Source organism: Crinia signifera, chromosome 5 (genome assembly GCF_055691185.1).
Source record: "Crinia signifera chromosome 5, ASM5569118v1, whole genome shotgun sequence".
NCBI lineage: Eukaryota > Metazoa > Chordata > Amphibia > Anura > Myobatrachidae > Crinia > Crinia signifera.
This window is the reverse complement of record NC_139221.1, coordinates 210,208,165-210,226,878: the sequence shown is the minus strand read 5'-3', so window position 1 is coordinate 210,226,878 and position 18,714 is coordinate 210,208,165. Positions and strand designations below refer to the sequence as shown.

Below are 18,714 nucleotides of genomic sequence, written 5' to 3'. Positions count from 1 at the left end.
TTGTATTTGCATGTTGGCTATCAAATGTCAATATAAATATTACATTATCCAGTAAGTGCATTGCTCCCATTAATAACTCCCACTGGACAATCTCATATCTCAGAGATCACTGTGACTGTATGATTTATCATTTCTTTCTACCGGGCACATTAAATCTGTCTCACTTCCTCCTTTCATCAGCACTGCAGCACAGGAATACCAGCCAATGGGATGATCAGATAAAAGCTTTTCCTTACAATGCATTGCATATAACCTGCATGGTAATAGAAAGGCTAAGCAATTCCATTCCACAGACCAATCATTTATGAGCTAAAGATGGGATTTGTGCATTGCTGATGAGTGTGCTGACTTGGCAGGAAGTTTACTGGTTATTAATACCACTTTAATGGTATCTTATTGATCAAGCAAGTGTATTATGTCAGCATTTGACTTTTGCATAATGTCTATATAGTTTACAAGGTGCTAGAGATCACCAACACAGGGACAATGCTGCACATCTCTCTTATCTGCGTTATGCTATTATAAATTGTTGGTGATAGTACTATAGGATGTAAGGGTCATGTCTGACCTTGTATCCACATACCTCTATGGCCTCCCCTGGACTTAGGTCAAGGGTGGTTTAACAGTTCAATCAGAATGGTGGGACTGCTCATTTAAATAGAAGTGTTCTCTTCCCCAGCTGGGAAGCAGCAGTAGGTGACTGATCAATGCTGACACTACAACTAGCAGCTGCAGCCGGCAATTATCGCCCAGACCCGGGGATGTCAACTACTCACCGTAATATCTAATTACCCATACCCAGGCTTGCTGCCCCCTCTCTCATACTCCTGAGTATACTTTCCTCTATTCGGCACAGTGACATCTTCTGGAAGATGGTGCAGCACAGAGAAAGCATAGACTCCGGCACTGTGCTCCCTAGTGCCCATGTACCATCTTCCGAAATATAACTAGAGGAGGAGGGACCAGCTTCCCAGAGCAAGCAAGATAAGGGGCCAAATGTAATAGGGTGAGAGTTTCAGAAAGTGAGAGATTTTGGGAGAGTTTTCCCTTTTTTTTTTTTGCAGCAATCAATTACATGGTAAAATCATCCTGTTTTTGCAGTGTAAATGATTGCCGCTTTAAAAAAAAGGGGGAAACTCTCCCAAAATCTCTCACTTTCTGAAACTCTCACCCTATTACATTTGGCCCAAGATGTTGTTGCATGAAGAAAATGTGACTGACTATGGACAGTGTATGTGGAACCAGCTATTTGCTGTATTCATTGGCAAGTTTAGTATATCTATCATTAAGGGAAGTGGAACATATCATGTCAGTGGTGACTTGTTCCAAAGGGTGCACAGTCCTTGGATGTAATCAGATGTTATTGACTTAACCTGACACATGGACAATATATCAGTTCATCTGCATGAAAGTTGGTGAATAAAGAAATATTTAACAGTGTATCTTTCTTTTCCACACTATATAAGCCATCCCCTTATCAAACCTGTTGGCCTGTTTGTTAGGTTTTCCCTTTGTGCAATAACAAGTCTGTGTCTCTCTGCAAAAACCCTAATTTTAAGCAGTAGTGCAGGGGTTCCCAATCTTTTTTTAATCACGGCACCCTAGAGTATAAGAATTTTTTTCGCGGCACCCCTAGGCCAAATTTATTTTAATTAGATTGGGTTTATATGCGATTCTTAGGGTCAGTTATGTGGAAAAGGGCAGGAATTGCTTCTGTTTGTACACATTTTATGATTGGCAGCTACCAGCACTGGTTTTGCTTATATATAATTAACCTTTAATAATTTTAGTTGGTCCTGGACCACCAACCCAGGGCACCCCTGCATGTGTCCCGAGGCACCCCAGGGAGCCACGGCGCACAGTTTGGGAACCACTGCAGTAGTGTAATCTACTCATAAACCTGAGTGTGAGGCTGCTGGTAAGCCCTTTCTCTATGCCGATTCCCTCTTCCTATAGTATCCATCAGAGGAGTTGTGCCACCAGCAGTCTTCATCACTGATACCCCACTTCTTGTCTGCAGAGGCTTCTCAGTGATGTCCTGCACAGTCAGTCTGAAGAACAGTAATGAATAGGGGAGGGCACTGGGCTGAGGTATTAGAAGGAGTTATTTGTTTTTAGATTTAGTGGACTGTTAAATTCAGGATACCAAGAAATATAATTAAACATTCGGCATTTTTTCCTGATAGGTTCATATAGCTTTAATTCTACCTAATATCTGACATAATTTCCAGTCAAGGGACATTGATATTCCAATATATTGTGGTCTGGGAGCTCCTGTAGTGGGTTTTGTTTGTATTGGGGGTACAGGGGGGTGTGGTATAACACACCGACAGTTGGGATTCCGACAGCGGGGTTAGCACAAAGAAGCCCCTTGCGGGCTCACTGCGGGCACAGTGGCTCACTCTGCTTGCCACCTATTCTATTCTCCCTCTATGGGGGTCATGGATCCCCATGAGGGAGAATAGCCCCTGTCCGTCGGGGTTTTAATAGTCGGGATTCTGACATTGGTGTAATGAATGTCGGCATCCCAACTGTCGGTCAGTCATCTGGCACCCGTATTTCAGTGGTTGCAAAACTTTTTTAAATCACAGCACCCTGGAGTATCACAATCTTCTTCTTGGCACCCGAGAGCAAGTTTCTTGTTGATAAATTTAGAAAAAAATATAAAACTAAGTAAATTGTGTTTCGTTATATGTTGGGTTTGTAGGATTTGCCTCTGTTTGTCCACCTATATTACTATTGGCAGCCACCAGCACTGGTTTTGTCTATTACACTGACCTGAATGATTTTAATTAGTCCTGTACCACCAACCTGAGGCACCTTTGCAAGCGTCCCTTGCAAAGTGTCCTGAGGCACCCCTTGGGAACCACAGACCTATTTATATAGATGGAGTTTCCTGACTGAAGATAAGATGGATCTGCTAAGCAGACAGTTATATAAGAACTTTAATGCTGGGTACACACCAAAACGATTTGGATTGGATGCAAATCGTATGCAAATCGTATGCAAATGAGATAGTACGATTTGCATACGATTTACATACGATTTGAATACGATTTGCATACAATCCGATCCCCTCTGTATTCAGATGAATGGATCTTTTACAGATCCTACCTGCAGCAGGTAGGATCGGATTCGGATCCAATTCAGATCCAACCAAACGATTTTGACCAAATCTGCATCCAATCTGCATCCAATCAGTCTGAATTGGATCCAGATTGATGGGATTGTGCCAAAATCGTTTTGGTGTGTACCCAGCATTAGACTCAATGCTATTTAGTATAAAAAACATACTAATGGATCTCATTTACATTCAATGTATTATACCTAAAGGCACTAATTAGTTCCCCTTGGCTAATGAACATGTACTGTACAGTGATTTGTGTAGGATAAATATACCACAGGTTGGGATACACTACTTAGTATATCTTTCATTTCTCCACCTATTCCGTCCATACACCCATCTTTAGCTGCACAGAAATGCTAGTTACCAATGGCTTCCTTATTGGTGGCTTATAATGCTTCTGCCTTACTGCAGTCTCTTGCACTTTCCTCACCAATAGTTGTTCTATTTCCTGTCAGTGTACAGTATGTTATTTGTTTGTAGCATGATCACCTCTATGTACAGCATTACCATAGTATGTTAAAGTTTATAAATCAATTATATTGATACAGTAGTACAGTCCTCAGTCTGGGAGTGTTATGCTCACACCAGCACAACAAATATATTTGGGATTAAAGGAGCACAAACGCTAAAATCTTTGCTCATGTAATAGATGAATAATTTAAGTGTAAGTGTGTTTTGTTTTCTCTCTCTCCTGCAGAAAGCAGCATATTCTGGATTTCTATGGGACACAACAGCTGGAATTGAGCTAAAGAATGTTATTTTGCTGGAAAACTCTCAGAACAATGGAAATGGCAAGCACACTTACTCACAGCCCTATATTGCACATTTTAAGGTAATGAGTCACCAGCATTAATAGTATACTACAGTCAATGCAGTCCTCATGATTGAAGAATAGTTCACCAAAATGCAGCAATAAGTGTAAACAACATAAGCATAATACAGAGGAATAAAGCTGAGGATAATTTGGAAAATGAAGAATCGATAAATAAAAGCTTTGTGTATAAATTTGTACCACTGTCTCTTTTACATGTTGCCTCATTGGGACTGTAAAATGTTACAGTATGTTAGAGTATTCTTAGGTGTCTATACCAAAGTATAGGGATGGCCACTGACCATCTACAGACGGTTTTGCCATTGATTCTGGAGATCCAATGGTTCTCCACCATCGATGGCACATACTCCACCAATGGTTCTCCCCCTCAGCAGCCAGGACACAGAGACTATCTCTGTCCCCAATGTCGTCCCTGAAGCTCCACCTTCATATCTAATTGGCCCGCTGCCTTGTAATTAATAGAGCAGGAATGACTATTGGTAGGCAAAACCATGAATGGTTTATCCTCCCCCCCCCCACCAGTGGCTTCATACTATTAAGACAAACCACTAATGGTACCATCAATGGTTTTCCCACTGATGGCCACCCCTACTGCAGGATAGAAGAGAAAAGACAGCAACCAGGAGATACTGGTCCTGATTCAGAGGTGGGTGCATTTGCATTTGCTATCATTTCATTTTTGGATTAGCACCTTCTGTAATATGCAAACGTTATTTTCTGCCTTCCACTTGTCCCCCGGCATACCACAAACTGTACAAGGGATGAAACGGACACTTTCAGTGTCCATGTACAGTGCAACCATCGCACACACCATGACATGCACCGTTGGTACGCATGCGGCATGGGGCGTTTCTGGACTTTTCATTCATGAGCAGAAGCAAATATTCACATAACTGCACAAATATGGCATCCACCTCAGAATCAGGCCCACTGTATGTGCATAAGAATTTAAACTTCCAGTAATCATTGTCATTAATAGGAATAAATCATTATTATGTATAATTCCATGACTTGCCATTATATAAACCGGGTTCCTTGTTCTCTTTGTTTCTGTACACAAACAATATGTTTGAGCAGATGATAAGTAAGCAGCAGCGTCACCTGTGTGAAAAGGCCAGGGTATCTGTAATGTGCACACAATGGCATGACTGTGAAAAGGTCAATAACATGGCTGCAAAATGCGCTCCCAGTCCTCAGCTGCATAAGATATAAGGCCAACTTAACCAGAAACAAAACTCTTTCCATTATGTAAACAGGCAAAGCTCCCATATATTAGGAGAGCCTTGTATATTTTTAGTTTTAGTGTTATTTGCCTGAAAATGCAATTATTTTATATGAAGACATAAGGGTTGTGTGTCAATATGTAATGAAATCCTCAGAGCCAGGTTGTATATATCACACACAACACTTTTATGTAACAGTCACGTGTATATAGCTAGTGTGCATACCTCCCAATATGACCCTCTCAGAATGTTCTGTTCCTGGACTTGCCATCACCTGTGTTGAAACAACTTGCTAATCAAATGACCTGTTCAAAAAAGGTCTTGGCAAGCATTTATTAATAAGGAAGTCCAGGAACTGAGCATTGTGTCCCTCCCCAAACAGAAGGTATGTAATGGGGTGTTTGGAGAGGAATATGCTCTTGGGAGCTTGACCACACCACCATCAGAACAAAGGCACGACTCCTGTCCCAATCTGTGGATTGGAAATATTTAGAATTATGTCTGTGATGGCACAAGTACTGTAGAATAGCAGCTGCAGTTTGTCCTTTTTGTAAATGATCTTTATATTTGCTAAAATTAAGGCAAAATGGAGCAGTAGTGTTTTGCTTCAATGCAGAAGGCTGCTGGAAACAATTTTCTATAATGATATGTTTGCGATATTATTCCCCAGAGAGGCTAGCCTGTCTAGAGATATTTTCTTTTTCAGTGGTATTCAATTACCCCAGATCATTGGTTGAGGGTATTCAATTAGCCCTCATAAGCTAGCACGTACCATGGTTTATTGGGATTTTTTTTCTTTGTCCAATAACGGCTTTTCTTTCAGACGTCCAAAATGGATAGCCTGCAAAAAATCAGGAAACATGGTGGAAAGGCCCACTGCACTAAATTATGTAAATGTCCCAGCCTAGAGATTTTTATTGAGATGCCCACTGTAGGTGTCTTTGAATCACTACATAAAAACACACAGGTTGTTGGGTGCAAATCGATCAAACATTGACCTTCTGTATAACCATATGGTCTTGCAGCATGGCCACTAGAAGTAAGGTGCCAATGCTACTGTAAAGGCCCATACACACTGGGTGAGTTTGAGCTGAAAACAGCCTGTTTGAGCGGCTTTCAGCTCAAAGCCGCCCAGTGTGTATGCCCCAGCGATGAGCGCTGCTGCGCTCCCGCATCATCGCTGGGAAAGCCACTCATCTGCTGGTTATACCAGCAGATGAGCGGTGTTCAGGATGGCTTTGCATAGCTCTGCGCTATGCAACGCAGTCCTCCCTCCTCCATCGGCGCCGGGCAGGGGGAAAGCCACTCAGTGTGTATGCACTGAGCGGCTTTCCCCGCAGCGATGATTGACATGATCGCTGTCCATACATGCTGGGCATAGTCGCTCAGTGTGTATGGATCTTTACTGTGTACAGGATCGCAGTCGTAAGCTGTGACCAGTGAAATAACTCCTGGAGGCAGCTGTCAGGGGGGATACTAAAGGGTTAGAAAGTAGCAGTCGTAGACCTTTAAGTGGGCTGATCAGCAATAATAGATCTCTCTCCAAGGGCCAGGTAATAGCATCTGAGTTTTTTTTAAGGGGCAATCATTTACAATGCAAAACCAAGGCTAAAGTCCAAGTTCAGCCAGCAGCTTGCATGGATGCTGAACTCGGACGCTCTTTCAACATAACTCATTTGCTGCATCACCTATGACTTTGATCAGTGTAAAGGGCCCCATACATCAGCAATTAATTGTGACAATTTTCAGATATGGAGATGATTGCCACAATTAATTTTAGATGTGTGGGCTCCCCCTTTTGGCAATCCCAATCAAATTCGCCAATCGATTGCTTAATCAGGTTTTTAAACATGTTTAATAATCTGGTATTATCTTTAGATCTTTTTTATATGTGTGGGCATTCCCAATTCGTTGTCTTCATGTATTTACATTATGAACAGCTGAAATGACAATCGATTGGGGCAATTTCCAGATATGAAGATGCAATCTTTAGATGGAAAAATCTGCAGATCACTGAAATAAATCTGTAATGTGTGGGCAAAGTCAGATAGATTGTAAAATCCATTTATCTGGCCAAAATATCCCTAAATCTGAAAATCCATAAATTGTGATTGCTGATGTATGGGGCCCATAACCCCTTAGTACCCCCCTGGTAAAGCCGTTAGCTGAAGAGTCCTGGAATATGTAACAGGCAGCAGGGCACATCAGGGTTTACATTTGCTTCTTGAACGCAGTGTAAAAGTGAAGAATAGGATGTTCTGTGAATATCATTTTTCCTAACGGGGAATCAAATTAAGGATTTCATTTCTGTAGCCAGTTTCCTGTTGTGAAACAACTGCATCCTGTCCATGACCCGTTGATAAGAAAGCTATTAGATGTACTTATATGGAATGAATAGATGCACATGATGTGATTACCTGGATTGTGTGCCTCTATTTATTGGAGTTCTACGTATTGTGATTTGGAGTGCACCTATCAAGTTGCCTAAAAATTATTGGAGTGCCGGCATAAAAGGAATGCTATATGGAATGAATGGGATATATTTCTAGATTTTATAAATATTTTATAAAATTGCACACAAATATATTTGTGTATGTAAAACAGATGAAAATTAAATGTAATGCACAGATATCATGCACTTTTACATTTTTGGAACTAGTTTTCATCCCAGCCATGGTAGGACTATCAGAGCGATCCAGGGTTGGAAAGTGAGTGACATGTAGTAACCATGAAGTACACAAAGCAGCAGCTGAGCCATAAGCATACTTTCACAAGTGCATTGCGTCCAAAATGACAGTTGCCTGCGCATCCAAATCACTCTATTATAAGCTTTTCATGAAGGACATAGGGGATCATTCCGGTTTGCTTCAGCGACTTGCATAGTTGCGGAGCCCTTCGCAAATGTGGGCGTGGCGGTGACAGGGATCGCCCAGCATTTTATACGTGTCCCCAAGAAAATGCTGGACGTTCCCATGGCTACGCGGATGGGACGATGTCTGCCGGGGGCTGGCGACTGTCGTCACAGGACATCAGCCGCCCGCCTGCCCCATCTTCGTCCTGGTGCTCACAAATAACAGTTTGTTCTCGCTGCCGAGTATTCGTTGGGGGGAGGGGGGGGGCTGCTGGTGTCTCTGGTGCTCAGTAAGCTCTTCGCAGCTTACAGAGCAAACCAGAATCACCCACTTAGGGCCTAATTCAGACCTCTTTGCAAGGTTGCAATTTTTGCAGATGGATAAAACCATGCTGCACTGCAGGTGAGGAATATCGAACATGTGCAGAGAGTTAGATTTGGGTGAGGTGCGTTCAAACTGAAATCTAAATTGCAGTGTAGAAATAAAGCAGCCAGTATTTACCCTGCACAGAAACAAAATAACTCTGTCAAATGTAACTCTCTCTGCACTGGGGCATAAAGGGCCCACCAGGGGAATGCAGTGGTGGGGACCCATGTTAAGAGGTGTAGTCTTTCTTCTCCAGAAAGGGTGTGGCCAGCCACCAAAGGGGCTTGGCTAAGCAGTAAGGAGTGTGCAGCCTTGTTATTTGATACTGTAGTAAATACTGCTAATTAATGCAATATATCATAATAACTGCAACGATGCACAGTATAAAATACACCATAATCCTGTACACTATTGGGTAACATGTGTAAAGTCAGTATAAGTACACATATATGTAATGTCAAATTCAGTCTGGAACCAGGTTCCTAGAAAAGAAGGTGGGGGCCCTTCATCTGAACATGCAGTCAAATCTACCTATATCATCAACGGCCGCATGTTCAGCGGGGGGGCGTGGATGACGTCACTGAACAATATTGTGGTTTATGATGCAGTTACAGTGTATAAGTATTTCAGGTGCAGTTTCTACACACAGAGAAATATAATCTTTCTTTACACAACATTTGTTATTTGACTTTATATAACAAATGTGAGCAATGCTGGCATTTTTAGCGGATCTTTTGCACAGAGATGTTGGCGCTCAAAGGGTTAATATTTAAAAAATCTAATTTACGATTGAATGGGTTTATATTTGAGATCTTTTGTGTATTATACTGTATCTGAAAACTATAATATGTTTTTTACATTGCTTTTATTGCATGTAATAATTTCCTCTACCTGAAGCTTTCACCTTGGACTCTCATTGATATTTGTCGCTTGCTGTTTAGGTTGGAATGTATGACGTCACCCTGGTAAACATTCATCTACGACCTCCTCCAAGTGAAGTCGGAAAGCAGCAAAGTGACAGCCACAAATCTTCCACCTTTGGGCAAACACTGCAGGAGACCCTGAAAGGTATGCACAGCAACAGAGCCCAGTCTACCTGAGCATGACGCAGCCTGCCACTTACAGTCATTCCAGGAATGCTGGAAGGTTATCTGCCTGCCTTCTTCACTGGCTGTCGGGTTATCAATCACAGGGACGCTTACAGGAGAGAAATCTAGACTACAAAGCCAAGTTTGTATTCGTCTACCAACAGGAAAACTCACACGAACACTGTGTCATTGTATTTGTAATCAGAGGCGTAACTAAAACTCTGAGGGCCCCATAGCAAGATTTTGGAAGGGGCCCCCCACCCCCACCATTGTCACGAGAGAGAGGGTGTCATGGACAGACAGGGAGTGAAGGGAGGGTGTAAGGGAGAGAAATGAGGAGAGACTCCCTGTCTCTCCTCATTATGTAATGGAGAGGAAGGAGAGACAAATTGAGAGGGTGTTAAGAAGAGGAAGGGAAGAAAGAGATAGGGGAAGGGTGGGGAAAGAGAGAGACTAGGGCAGAGAGAGAGATAAGGATAGAGGTGAGATGGAGGGGGTGTTAGAAAGTGAGAGAAGAAGAGGGTCAGGGGAGTAAGAAAGAAAGGAAAGAGAGGGGGTGTGGGGAGAGAAAGATAAGAGCAGGGGGAGAGAAAAGGGGTGGAGGAAAGAGAACAAGAGAGAAAGAAGAGGTAGGGGAGAGAAAGCAGGAGAAAGAGGGAGGGAGTGGTGGAAAGAACAGGGGAGATAGAGGAGGTGGGAACAGGGTGGGGAGGACTCGGAGGAGTGAATGTTGGGGGTAGAAGGGGTGAGCGAGTAGAGGGGAGGCAAGGCCGCAGGAATGTGGAAAGGATGGAGATGAGGGGCTTGAAAGGGGTGTGACAGGCGTATTTCCCCGATGCTCCCCACTCACCAGCCATCAGCGGAGCTACCCTTTCAGCTGCACTTCTGAACAGCGCCAGCCCCGTCTGTCCCATGCGCGCAGAGTCCCCAGCTAGAGGCACGGGCTCTCCTGTGCATTGCTAAACTGTGTGTGCTGCCTCCAGCTCTCCGTCCCGTTCTCCGTCCCGTACGCAGCGCTTCCTGTCAGAGCCACATGCAGCCCCAGCTCTTCCTTGTGCAGCTTCTCCTGCCAGAAGCACAGACAAACACAGCTTCGGCGTTTCTGTGCGCCGATCTGCTGTGTGCAGGGGATCCTGCTATCAGCTCAGCGACGTGCCGCGCTCCTGTGCCCCAGGTCTGCAATGCTGAAAGGGGGACACGGGACAGCAGCGCATCCACTGCCCGCATACAGTACAGTATGTTAAAAAAAGGGGGGAAAAACAAAAGGGTGCAGGGGAAAACCTGCTGGTCCTTCGGGCCCCCCAAAGGCCCGGGCCCCATAGCAGCTGCATCCCCTGCACCCACTGTAGTTACGCCACTGTTTGTAATTATATTCAGGCTTATCATGGCCAGGTTAATTGCTAAAAGAGAACAAAGTGCACCCAAAAAGCTTTTTCCTCACTAGCTTTTGCAGTGTCACAAAACAGACTTTCCCAGCCATTTTCTCACTCACCTGTAATGCACTCTGGGATGCAGTCCATAAGTTGCTGGCATCCTGCAGACGATGTGCTGTGATTCCCTCACTAGTGCTCTCTGGCTTGGCGACCATTGTCAGTCACTGCCACATTCACTACGCCAGCAGTTCCCTCCAAAAACAGCCATGGACGGTCAGCTGCCGCCAATAGACCAGTCTGAAATCAGTTCACAGTCATGTGATTCTCACCACCAATCAGCAGCAAGCCCCCCCCTTCCCCCAATAGATAATCCATGGTTCTTTCTCTCCTTGGACAAATATAAGGACAAATGGACTCAGTAAATCCTTAATGCTGACAGGCGTCTTGTATCCTCCCTATGGAAAACCATGCTCCTCCTTCTCTCTGCATTTTTTACTTACTCCACCTCCTAGTCACTGTAATTCCTTTTGGGGCCCATGGTGTGCAGATGTTAGACCATTCTTTAGAAATCTCTCTACACACAGTATGGCCACTAAAGATATTGTTAGCGATATTGCTATGCACTATATCTTTTTCCCAGCGGTACAGTGGAAATCGATAACATCATTACTCATGGAACAATTAGACTAGTGTGTATCCAGCTCAAGTCCTGCATTTTACCCCCAGTACAATAAGGAAATGTAAAGAAGCAGATAAGTAGAAGAAAATAAACCCACAAAGGCAACCGAGTTAGGAAAATCACTACTTGGATACGGAAAAGCTAATACAACTCAATGACACTCACACAACACACCTAAGTCAGTTCTTGTCCATGTGCCTTAATAATCACCTCCCGGGTACCCCCCCACTCCCACCTGGATCGTCCCTGCAAGCGTCTAAAATCGCAACTACGTATCTGTATGAACACAATCAGTACACCTGTGTGGTGCCAAAGTGCAGTTAAGGTCCATACACATTGGGCGACTATGGAAGGAAATAATCAACTCTTCCCTAAAGAATAGGGGAGGATGGGCACCTACAATAGGGGTGCTGGGCCAGCTGCTCACACAAAGGGAATCTCAGTTCCCAAATAATTTCTAGATCAAAAGAAAAATGGGGGTTGTGTATCGCTAGTACAGTGTCAATATAATAAACAGTATTCAATATATTTGAATAAATTAATAATGAGTGATCAATTGGGTTAACAGTAGTATAACAATATTTATTTATTCAATTAAAAAAGATAAAAAGTGTCACTGTTTTGCTATCGAAACATTAAAGGTAATGCACCATAAAATAGATTCAATGAAATAATTGTAAAAATCAATGGATGGCAGTGGGAAGAACCATATAATAAAAATATGGAAATAAATATAATATACTTAATGCAGTCCCGCTTGTTCCTATTCTGGCTCCTTTGATGGTTAGTAGTCCACAAATAAATGATCCACAGCACTGTTGTTACTGGAATTGGTGGGTGTCCATAATCCTGACAGGGTCTTTATTAAGCTTTTAATTCAAAGTCAAATAAAGGATAACGCCACAGGACTGGACCAAAAAGATTGAGCAGGTGGTGGTGTCCCAATGTGGTAGAATCCAGATTTTGCTTGGAAATATTCAAGTGGAAAGATAGGCAGTTGGTTCAAAGCGGGGTGCTATATGTAGAGTCCACGGTTCATCCAATATAATGTGTGGACTGACGCGTTTCCTCATCTGCTGACAACTTTTTCAAAGGTACCTCACTGCTCATCGCTGGGGCATACACACTGGGCAGCTTTGAGCTGAAAGCTGCTCACACATGCTGTTTTGAGCGACTTTCAGCTCAAAGTCGCCCAGTGTGTATGGGCCTTAAGAAACATTATTCATCATGGGGAGAAATTTAGGTACTCTTTCTCTAGAAGGGCGCCCATCGCGGGCATCGCATGCACTAAAAAAACGCATGCGATGCGACCGACGCGATGACCGCGATTTCCCATAGGGAACAATGTTAAATGTCCCAATTGACCCGATTTTCCATAGGGAACAATGTTAAATGGCCCACAGAGGCCAAATAGGCACCCTGAAGTGTGAAATGGCCCCCCCAATTGTTAACGCAACCCCACGATCAACGTCAACCCCACGTCGGCGTGGAGTTTAGAATAGAAAGTGTGGCGAGCGCAGCGAGCCACCGAGCCCGAAGCGTGGCGAAGGGACGCGGACACCTTCACAGGTATACGCGTCCCCTCGCGGGCTTCACAGGTGTCCGCGTCCCCTCGCTGCGCTCGCCACACTTTCTATTCTCAACTCCACGCCAACGTGGATAGTGGGGGTATGAAAAGGTCGTAGGACGCGACCTGCCCCCCCTCACGGGCTCGCTGCGCTCGCCACGCTTTGGGTTGACGTTGATCGTGGGGTGGCGTTAACAATTGGGGGGGCCATTTCACACTTCAGGGTGCCTATTTGGCCTCTGTGGGCCATTTAACATTGTTCCCTATGGAAAATCGGGTTAATTGGGACATTTAACATTGTTCCCTATGGGAAATCGGGTCAATTGGGAAATTTAACATTGTTCCCTATGGGAAATCGCGGTCATCGCGTCGCATGCGATTTTTTGGTCGCATGCGATCGACGCAATTTTTTTCCCTTACGATGCCCAAGATCAAAATCGTGGGCGCCCTTCTAGGTAAAGAGTACCGAAATTTAATAAGATATAATTTATATTTCATATGGGATGTTGCTATAGGCATCTAATCTAATCAGAATCTATTTATTTTTTAATTAGCACCTTCTAGAAGATACTAGATAATATCTGATTGGTTGCCCATAGCAACATCTCATCTGAAATAGAATTCCCGACTTAGTAAATTTCTCCCATAGTGTTGCATTCCAAGCAGTGGAATTAGCATGGGTGTACTGTAGCATAATTTTTTTTATCGGTATAAACATAAATGTGTCTTAGCATCTGGTGTACTTCACTACTTCTTTTTTTCGGTATTTCAGGAGAAAAGGATATAATCATTTTAGGAGGGTTCAGCCAACCTCCAGATAGCAGCAACTTTGATTCTCTGAGAAAAGAAAAGTTCCAGAACTTGCTTCCAGCAAACACATTTACAAATATCAGCACAAAGGCACCTCAAGGAAACAAGTCTCTAGACAATATCTGGATCAGTAAGAGCCTAAAGAAAGTGTTCACAGGTCAGCAATGTGTATACTGTAGTTACTGAGGTGCATGTGTTGCGAATATCATTTGTGCATGTTGGTTTAGGGCTTTTCTTCCATCTACACAGTGATACCTCATGGTAGGATAATACTCCTTTCACATGGATTTGGTAAAAACCCAGGTTGTCTATAGGTGGGAATGGGTCAACTCAGGATTTGTTGCATAATGGTGAATCCCCACTTTTTGGATATAAATGTTCTTGCACTGTCCTGTGTCAGGTCTCAAATACACTCCCCTTCGTTCTTTGGGGTGGCAGCACCTCTCCTATGGGTTCTTGTTCCCAGGAACCCTGTGTATGGAAGGTCTGAAAAAAAGGGTGAGATAAGCGCCTCTAGTGTAGTATTTTAGTAATCAATGTGTCTCCCTTCACCACATGAAGACAGACCAACACCCCAATTTTAAAGGTGTACCGTATGAAGTGGTACTGTTTAGTGAGCGTCTTCCAAAGATAGTTCCATAGGCTAATCAGCAAACTTCAAGGAATACCAAAGCCTCCTTCCTTGGTCCTCTCCCCAATGTGAATTACTCTAGTCTCCGGAAGGTGACACTCTCAGTCCCCCACCTCTTCCCCCGGGAGTGACGTGCGGGTCGTCCTGTCAATCAATCAGCTGATTCGTTCTCCTAAGTAAACTTTCACCTAATTGGTAACCAAGATGGCGGGGGCTGTGTTTGTGCTGTGACTGTGGGCTAGGCCGTAGAGCGCCGCCGTGCGGTTCTGTCGTGCTCCGCTTCCTCCGCTCCCACAGGTCGGGCATGTGAGCTCATGGTTACATGCCCGACCTGTGGCAGCGGAGGAAACAGAGCACGACAGAACCACAGGGTGGTGCTCTATGGCCTAGCTCACAGTCACAGCACAAACACAGCCCCCGCCATCTTGGTTTCCAATTAGGGGACAGTTTACTTAGGAGAACCAATGAAATCCCACCCCATACAAGTCTGCAAATGACTTGCGAATTGATTTCTGACCTGCAAATCCATTCGCAACTCACTCACCATTGAATGATTTTCCTAGTCTGGGCAAGTGTGCGTAACTCTGACCCTTCCACAACTCTGCGACAGAGGCAGGGTGATTGAGGCTGAGGCTGACATCAAACAACCTCCCTGAAAATGCCTGGGCGCGTCTGCATTTTATCTGACACTCCCAGAGAACGGCCGGTTACCACCCACAAATGGTAGCTTCCTGTTAGACGAGTTGCAAAGGAATTGTGATAAAAGTAATGACTTATTTTTGTTATTGTTTGGCCTCATGTATAAGTGCTATACCCATATGCATGTGCAGTCATTCCATAATTGATCAGCATGAAAATTTGCACAACAGCGATCAGGTCTGAGTAACCCCTTTTAGACCAATGCAATTGAGTGCTTGCCAGCAAGGAGGTAGGAAGCTGCCCTCGGGGAAGGGTTACATACTTTACTTTCTACCCAAATTGGACAGACCCCTACAAGGAGTGACTTCAGATATGTTTGTTTGTTACAGTCCTCAATTGATCAATGCATACCGTACTGTAGATCTGGACTGACTGCAGCACTATCAGTGCAGTATCCTTGACATCGATCCATTTTCTCTCAGCAGCAAGTGTAAAAGAAAGATGTATTGAGGCTAAATGAGCACATGGTGGAAAATCTGCTTCTTGGATTTATTCAAGTGGTGCAAGAGATTGTTTTATATTTCCTTTAGAGCTAAATTTTGACTTTGGCACTGCTGGTACCAGAGGCAGATTTGGACCTCATGGGGCTCTAGGGAAGATACCAGTTTCGGGCTGTCCTCCCTCATACAATCCATTTCACTGTATTGTTGCTGCTGATTGCAGGTGTACGAATAGAGTATTGTCACATACAGTCTACTGATACAGTAAATGCTCAGTTGCGTAAATATCAGCATTACATACGAGTCAGACTCTGGGTCTTTAGGAAGTAGGCTGAATACCACTATCACATTGTAAGTAAGCTGACTGCCCACATACAGTGGATGAAACCATTTTGTGTGTCCAAACTATTTTTTTCTCTTATCAAAGAACATCAAAGGGACTTTGGGAGTGCGTGCGGGCAGGTCCATGTGATGTCAAGACACCACACAGTAGTCACGCAATGTTCCTCTGGAAACATTTTGGATGATGAGGATATCTTTATGGGGCTCCTTGGGAGCTGCTGAGCCCCAAGTGGGTGCCTAGTTTGCCCTGTGGAAGACTTGCCTCTGGCTGGCACTGTCCATCTGGATCACACAATCATAATATACAGGATAACAAAAGAGTTTACTGTGTTTTCCAATATAATTCTGAGACGGAGTAGTCTTCATCTCTATGATGTATTTGGGGTGGGGCAGTCAGACAGGCTCTCCCAGATGATTGGCTCCTGCAACAAACCCAGGAAATACAGTATGTTCACCTTTAGTTATATTTCACATGTATTTTAAATAAACATTTTCTGTGCACTTCAGATGTTCTTTTCTATTAATGTATTTAATCAAAACATCATGCACATAGCAGTATTGTCCACCCATCTGCCAATTGGATTTTTGGACATCCATGAAAATTATCTATTTCTCAGGTAGGCCAACACCACCTTCAGGTAAGCAGGGAGCTTTTCAGACATTGAGCCTTATTCTAGTTCACTCTTTCTGACAAAATCCTACTTAGATGGACAAAACCATGTGCACTGCAGGTGGAGCAGATGTTACTTGTGCAGAGAGAATTAGATTTGGGTGGGGTTTTACTTCAATGTGAGATCTATATTGCAGTGTAAAAATAAAGCAGCCAGTATTTGCACAGAAACAAAATAACTCACCCAAATCTAATTCTCTCTGCACATTTTACATCTGCCCCCCTGCAGTGCACATGGCTTTGTCCATCTAAGAAGGATTTTGTCAGAAAGAGTGAACTAGAATAAGGCCCATTGTGAAGAAGAGAGATTGGCAAATACATAATTGGCAAATACATACAAATCAAGCATTTTTTTATATGTATATTGGCTACTTTATTTATTGAAACAATTTCAGCTGTATTTTGGGATTTATAATATTTGTGGCATCAGATGAGGCATGGTCAAAATGTGAATGACCCTTCCAGCTACTAAACTTCTTTATTTCCATGTAGGTTACTCACTGGTGGTGAGAGAAGGACTTACTAATCCATGGATTCCGGACAACTGGTCATGGGGTGGAGTGGCTTCAGAGTACTGCCCTATATTAGCGGAATTTTACATGGAGAAAGACTGCAATAAGAAGGAGGTGGCTCCTAAAGCCAATGGAGTTACTTTGGAGCGCAACGAGGCAAACGTAAAACATGAAAGATGAGAAAATCAGTGTAGCACTCTAATCTGAACAAGACATGCCAGGGACATCTCTCCTGCTTTCTGACTATACTGTGAACAAGGACTGCTATGCTTTGAATAGTCCCAATATTAATGATTGGTCTCATATTTTAACACCTGGATCATGTAGAATACAATCTGTCATAGGTTAGCTGCTGCCTCTAGTCATCTGCCACAGCCTTCTATGGATGCTTGCGTACCGCACACAGATAACGCAGATGAATGACATAGAAGATGCAAGAAGGAAAATATACAGTGAAACCACCTTTATTTCCCTGTATTTTTTACCGAATTTGGAAGTGATGCAATAATACAACCCAAGACTGTAAGAAAGAGACCTTTAACACTGTTAGTGATTTTCTGCATTCAATTAATGAAATTACCTGCAGATTGCATGCTTTTATATGTGTTAAGGCCATTTTCAACATTTAACTATGCACTTTTAATCCCTTTAATGCTACTGGATACAGATGGCTAAAGAATGTGATTGGACGATGCTTAAATAAAATACACCCAGAAAATATGTTTACGTAACTTGAAATTGATCGCATCTTTATTCAAAGTTTACTTTTATCAGTTTATTTTGTGTACTGAATGATACTCCTTAATTTTTATAAATGTACTAAAATAAATCAGAGCGTCTGAGAATTGCATTATTGCCCATAGAAATGACAGAAAATACAAATAAAAAAACTGTATATTGCTGATGCTATTTATTGTATGTCAATATTAACTACTCTAGAAAAGGAAATGGAATATATAATGTACTAGAATAATGATTGCATTTGTACTGAAGATATGTTGTGCAGCCACTGCCTCTCATATGACACTTGCATTCTATGGGGGTTATTCTGGTTCACTCCTTCTGGCAAATTCCTTCTTAGATGGACAAAACCATGTGCACTGCAGGTGGGGTAGATGTTACTTGTGCAGAGAGAGTTAGATTTGGGTCGGGTTTTACTTCAAAGTGAGATCTATATTGCAGTGTAAAAATACAGCAGCCAGTATTTTCCCTGCACAGAAACAAAATAACTCACCCAAATCGAATTCTCTCTGCGCATGTTACATCTGCCCCCCTGCAGTGCACATGGTTTTGTCCATCTAAGAAGGAATTTGCCGGAAGGAGTGAACCAGAATAACCCCCAATGTTCATTGCAAATAGCTTTACTTTTGTGGCTAGATGATTCAAGGAGCACATACACTATACTGTCCAATCTCAGGAAACAGTTCTCAAAGTACTAGTACAGTGGTTCCCAACCCTGGTCCTCAAGTACCCCCAGCAGTGCACGTTTTCCAGGTCACCCAG

At 43.2% G+C, this 18,714-nt stretch overlaps 1 protein-coding gene across 1 annotated transcript in view; it reads left to right on the top strand.

The window, feature by feature from the left end:
* The window catches only part of EEPD1 (endonuclease/exonuclease/phosphatase family domain containing 1), a 122,369-nt gene extending 104,253 nt beyond the window's left edge, over positions 1 to 18,116 (top strand). Inside the window, exons 4-7 of the mRNA XM_083188494.1 lie at positions 3,825 to 3,959; positions 9,342 to 9,468; positions 13,880 to 14,074; positions 17,192 to 18,116. Of these exons, the coding sequence (XP_083044620.1) occupies positions 3,825 to 3,959; positions 9,342 to 9,468; positions 13,880 to 14,074; positions 17,192 to 17,391 (657 nt within the window). The 3' untranslated portion in view covers positions 17,392 to 18,116. The remainder of the gene's footprint in view (positions 1 to 3,824; positions 3,960 to 9,341; positions 9,469 to 13,879; positions 14,075 to 17,191) is intronic.
* Positions 18,117 to 18,714: the final 598 nt, after the last annotated feature.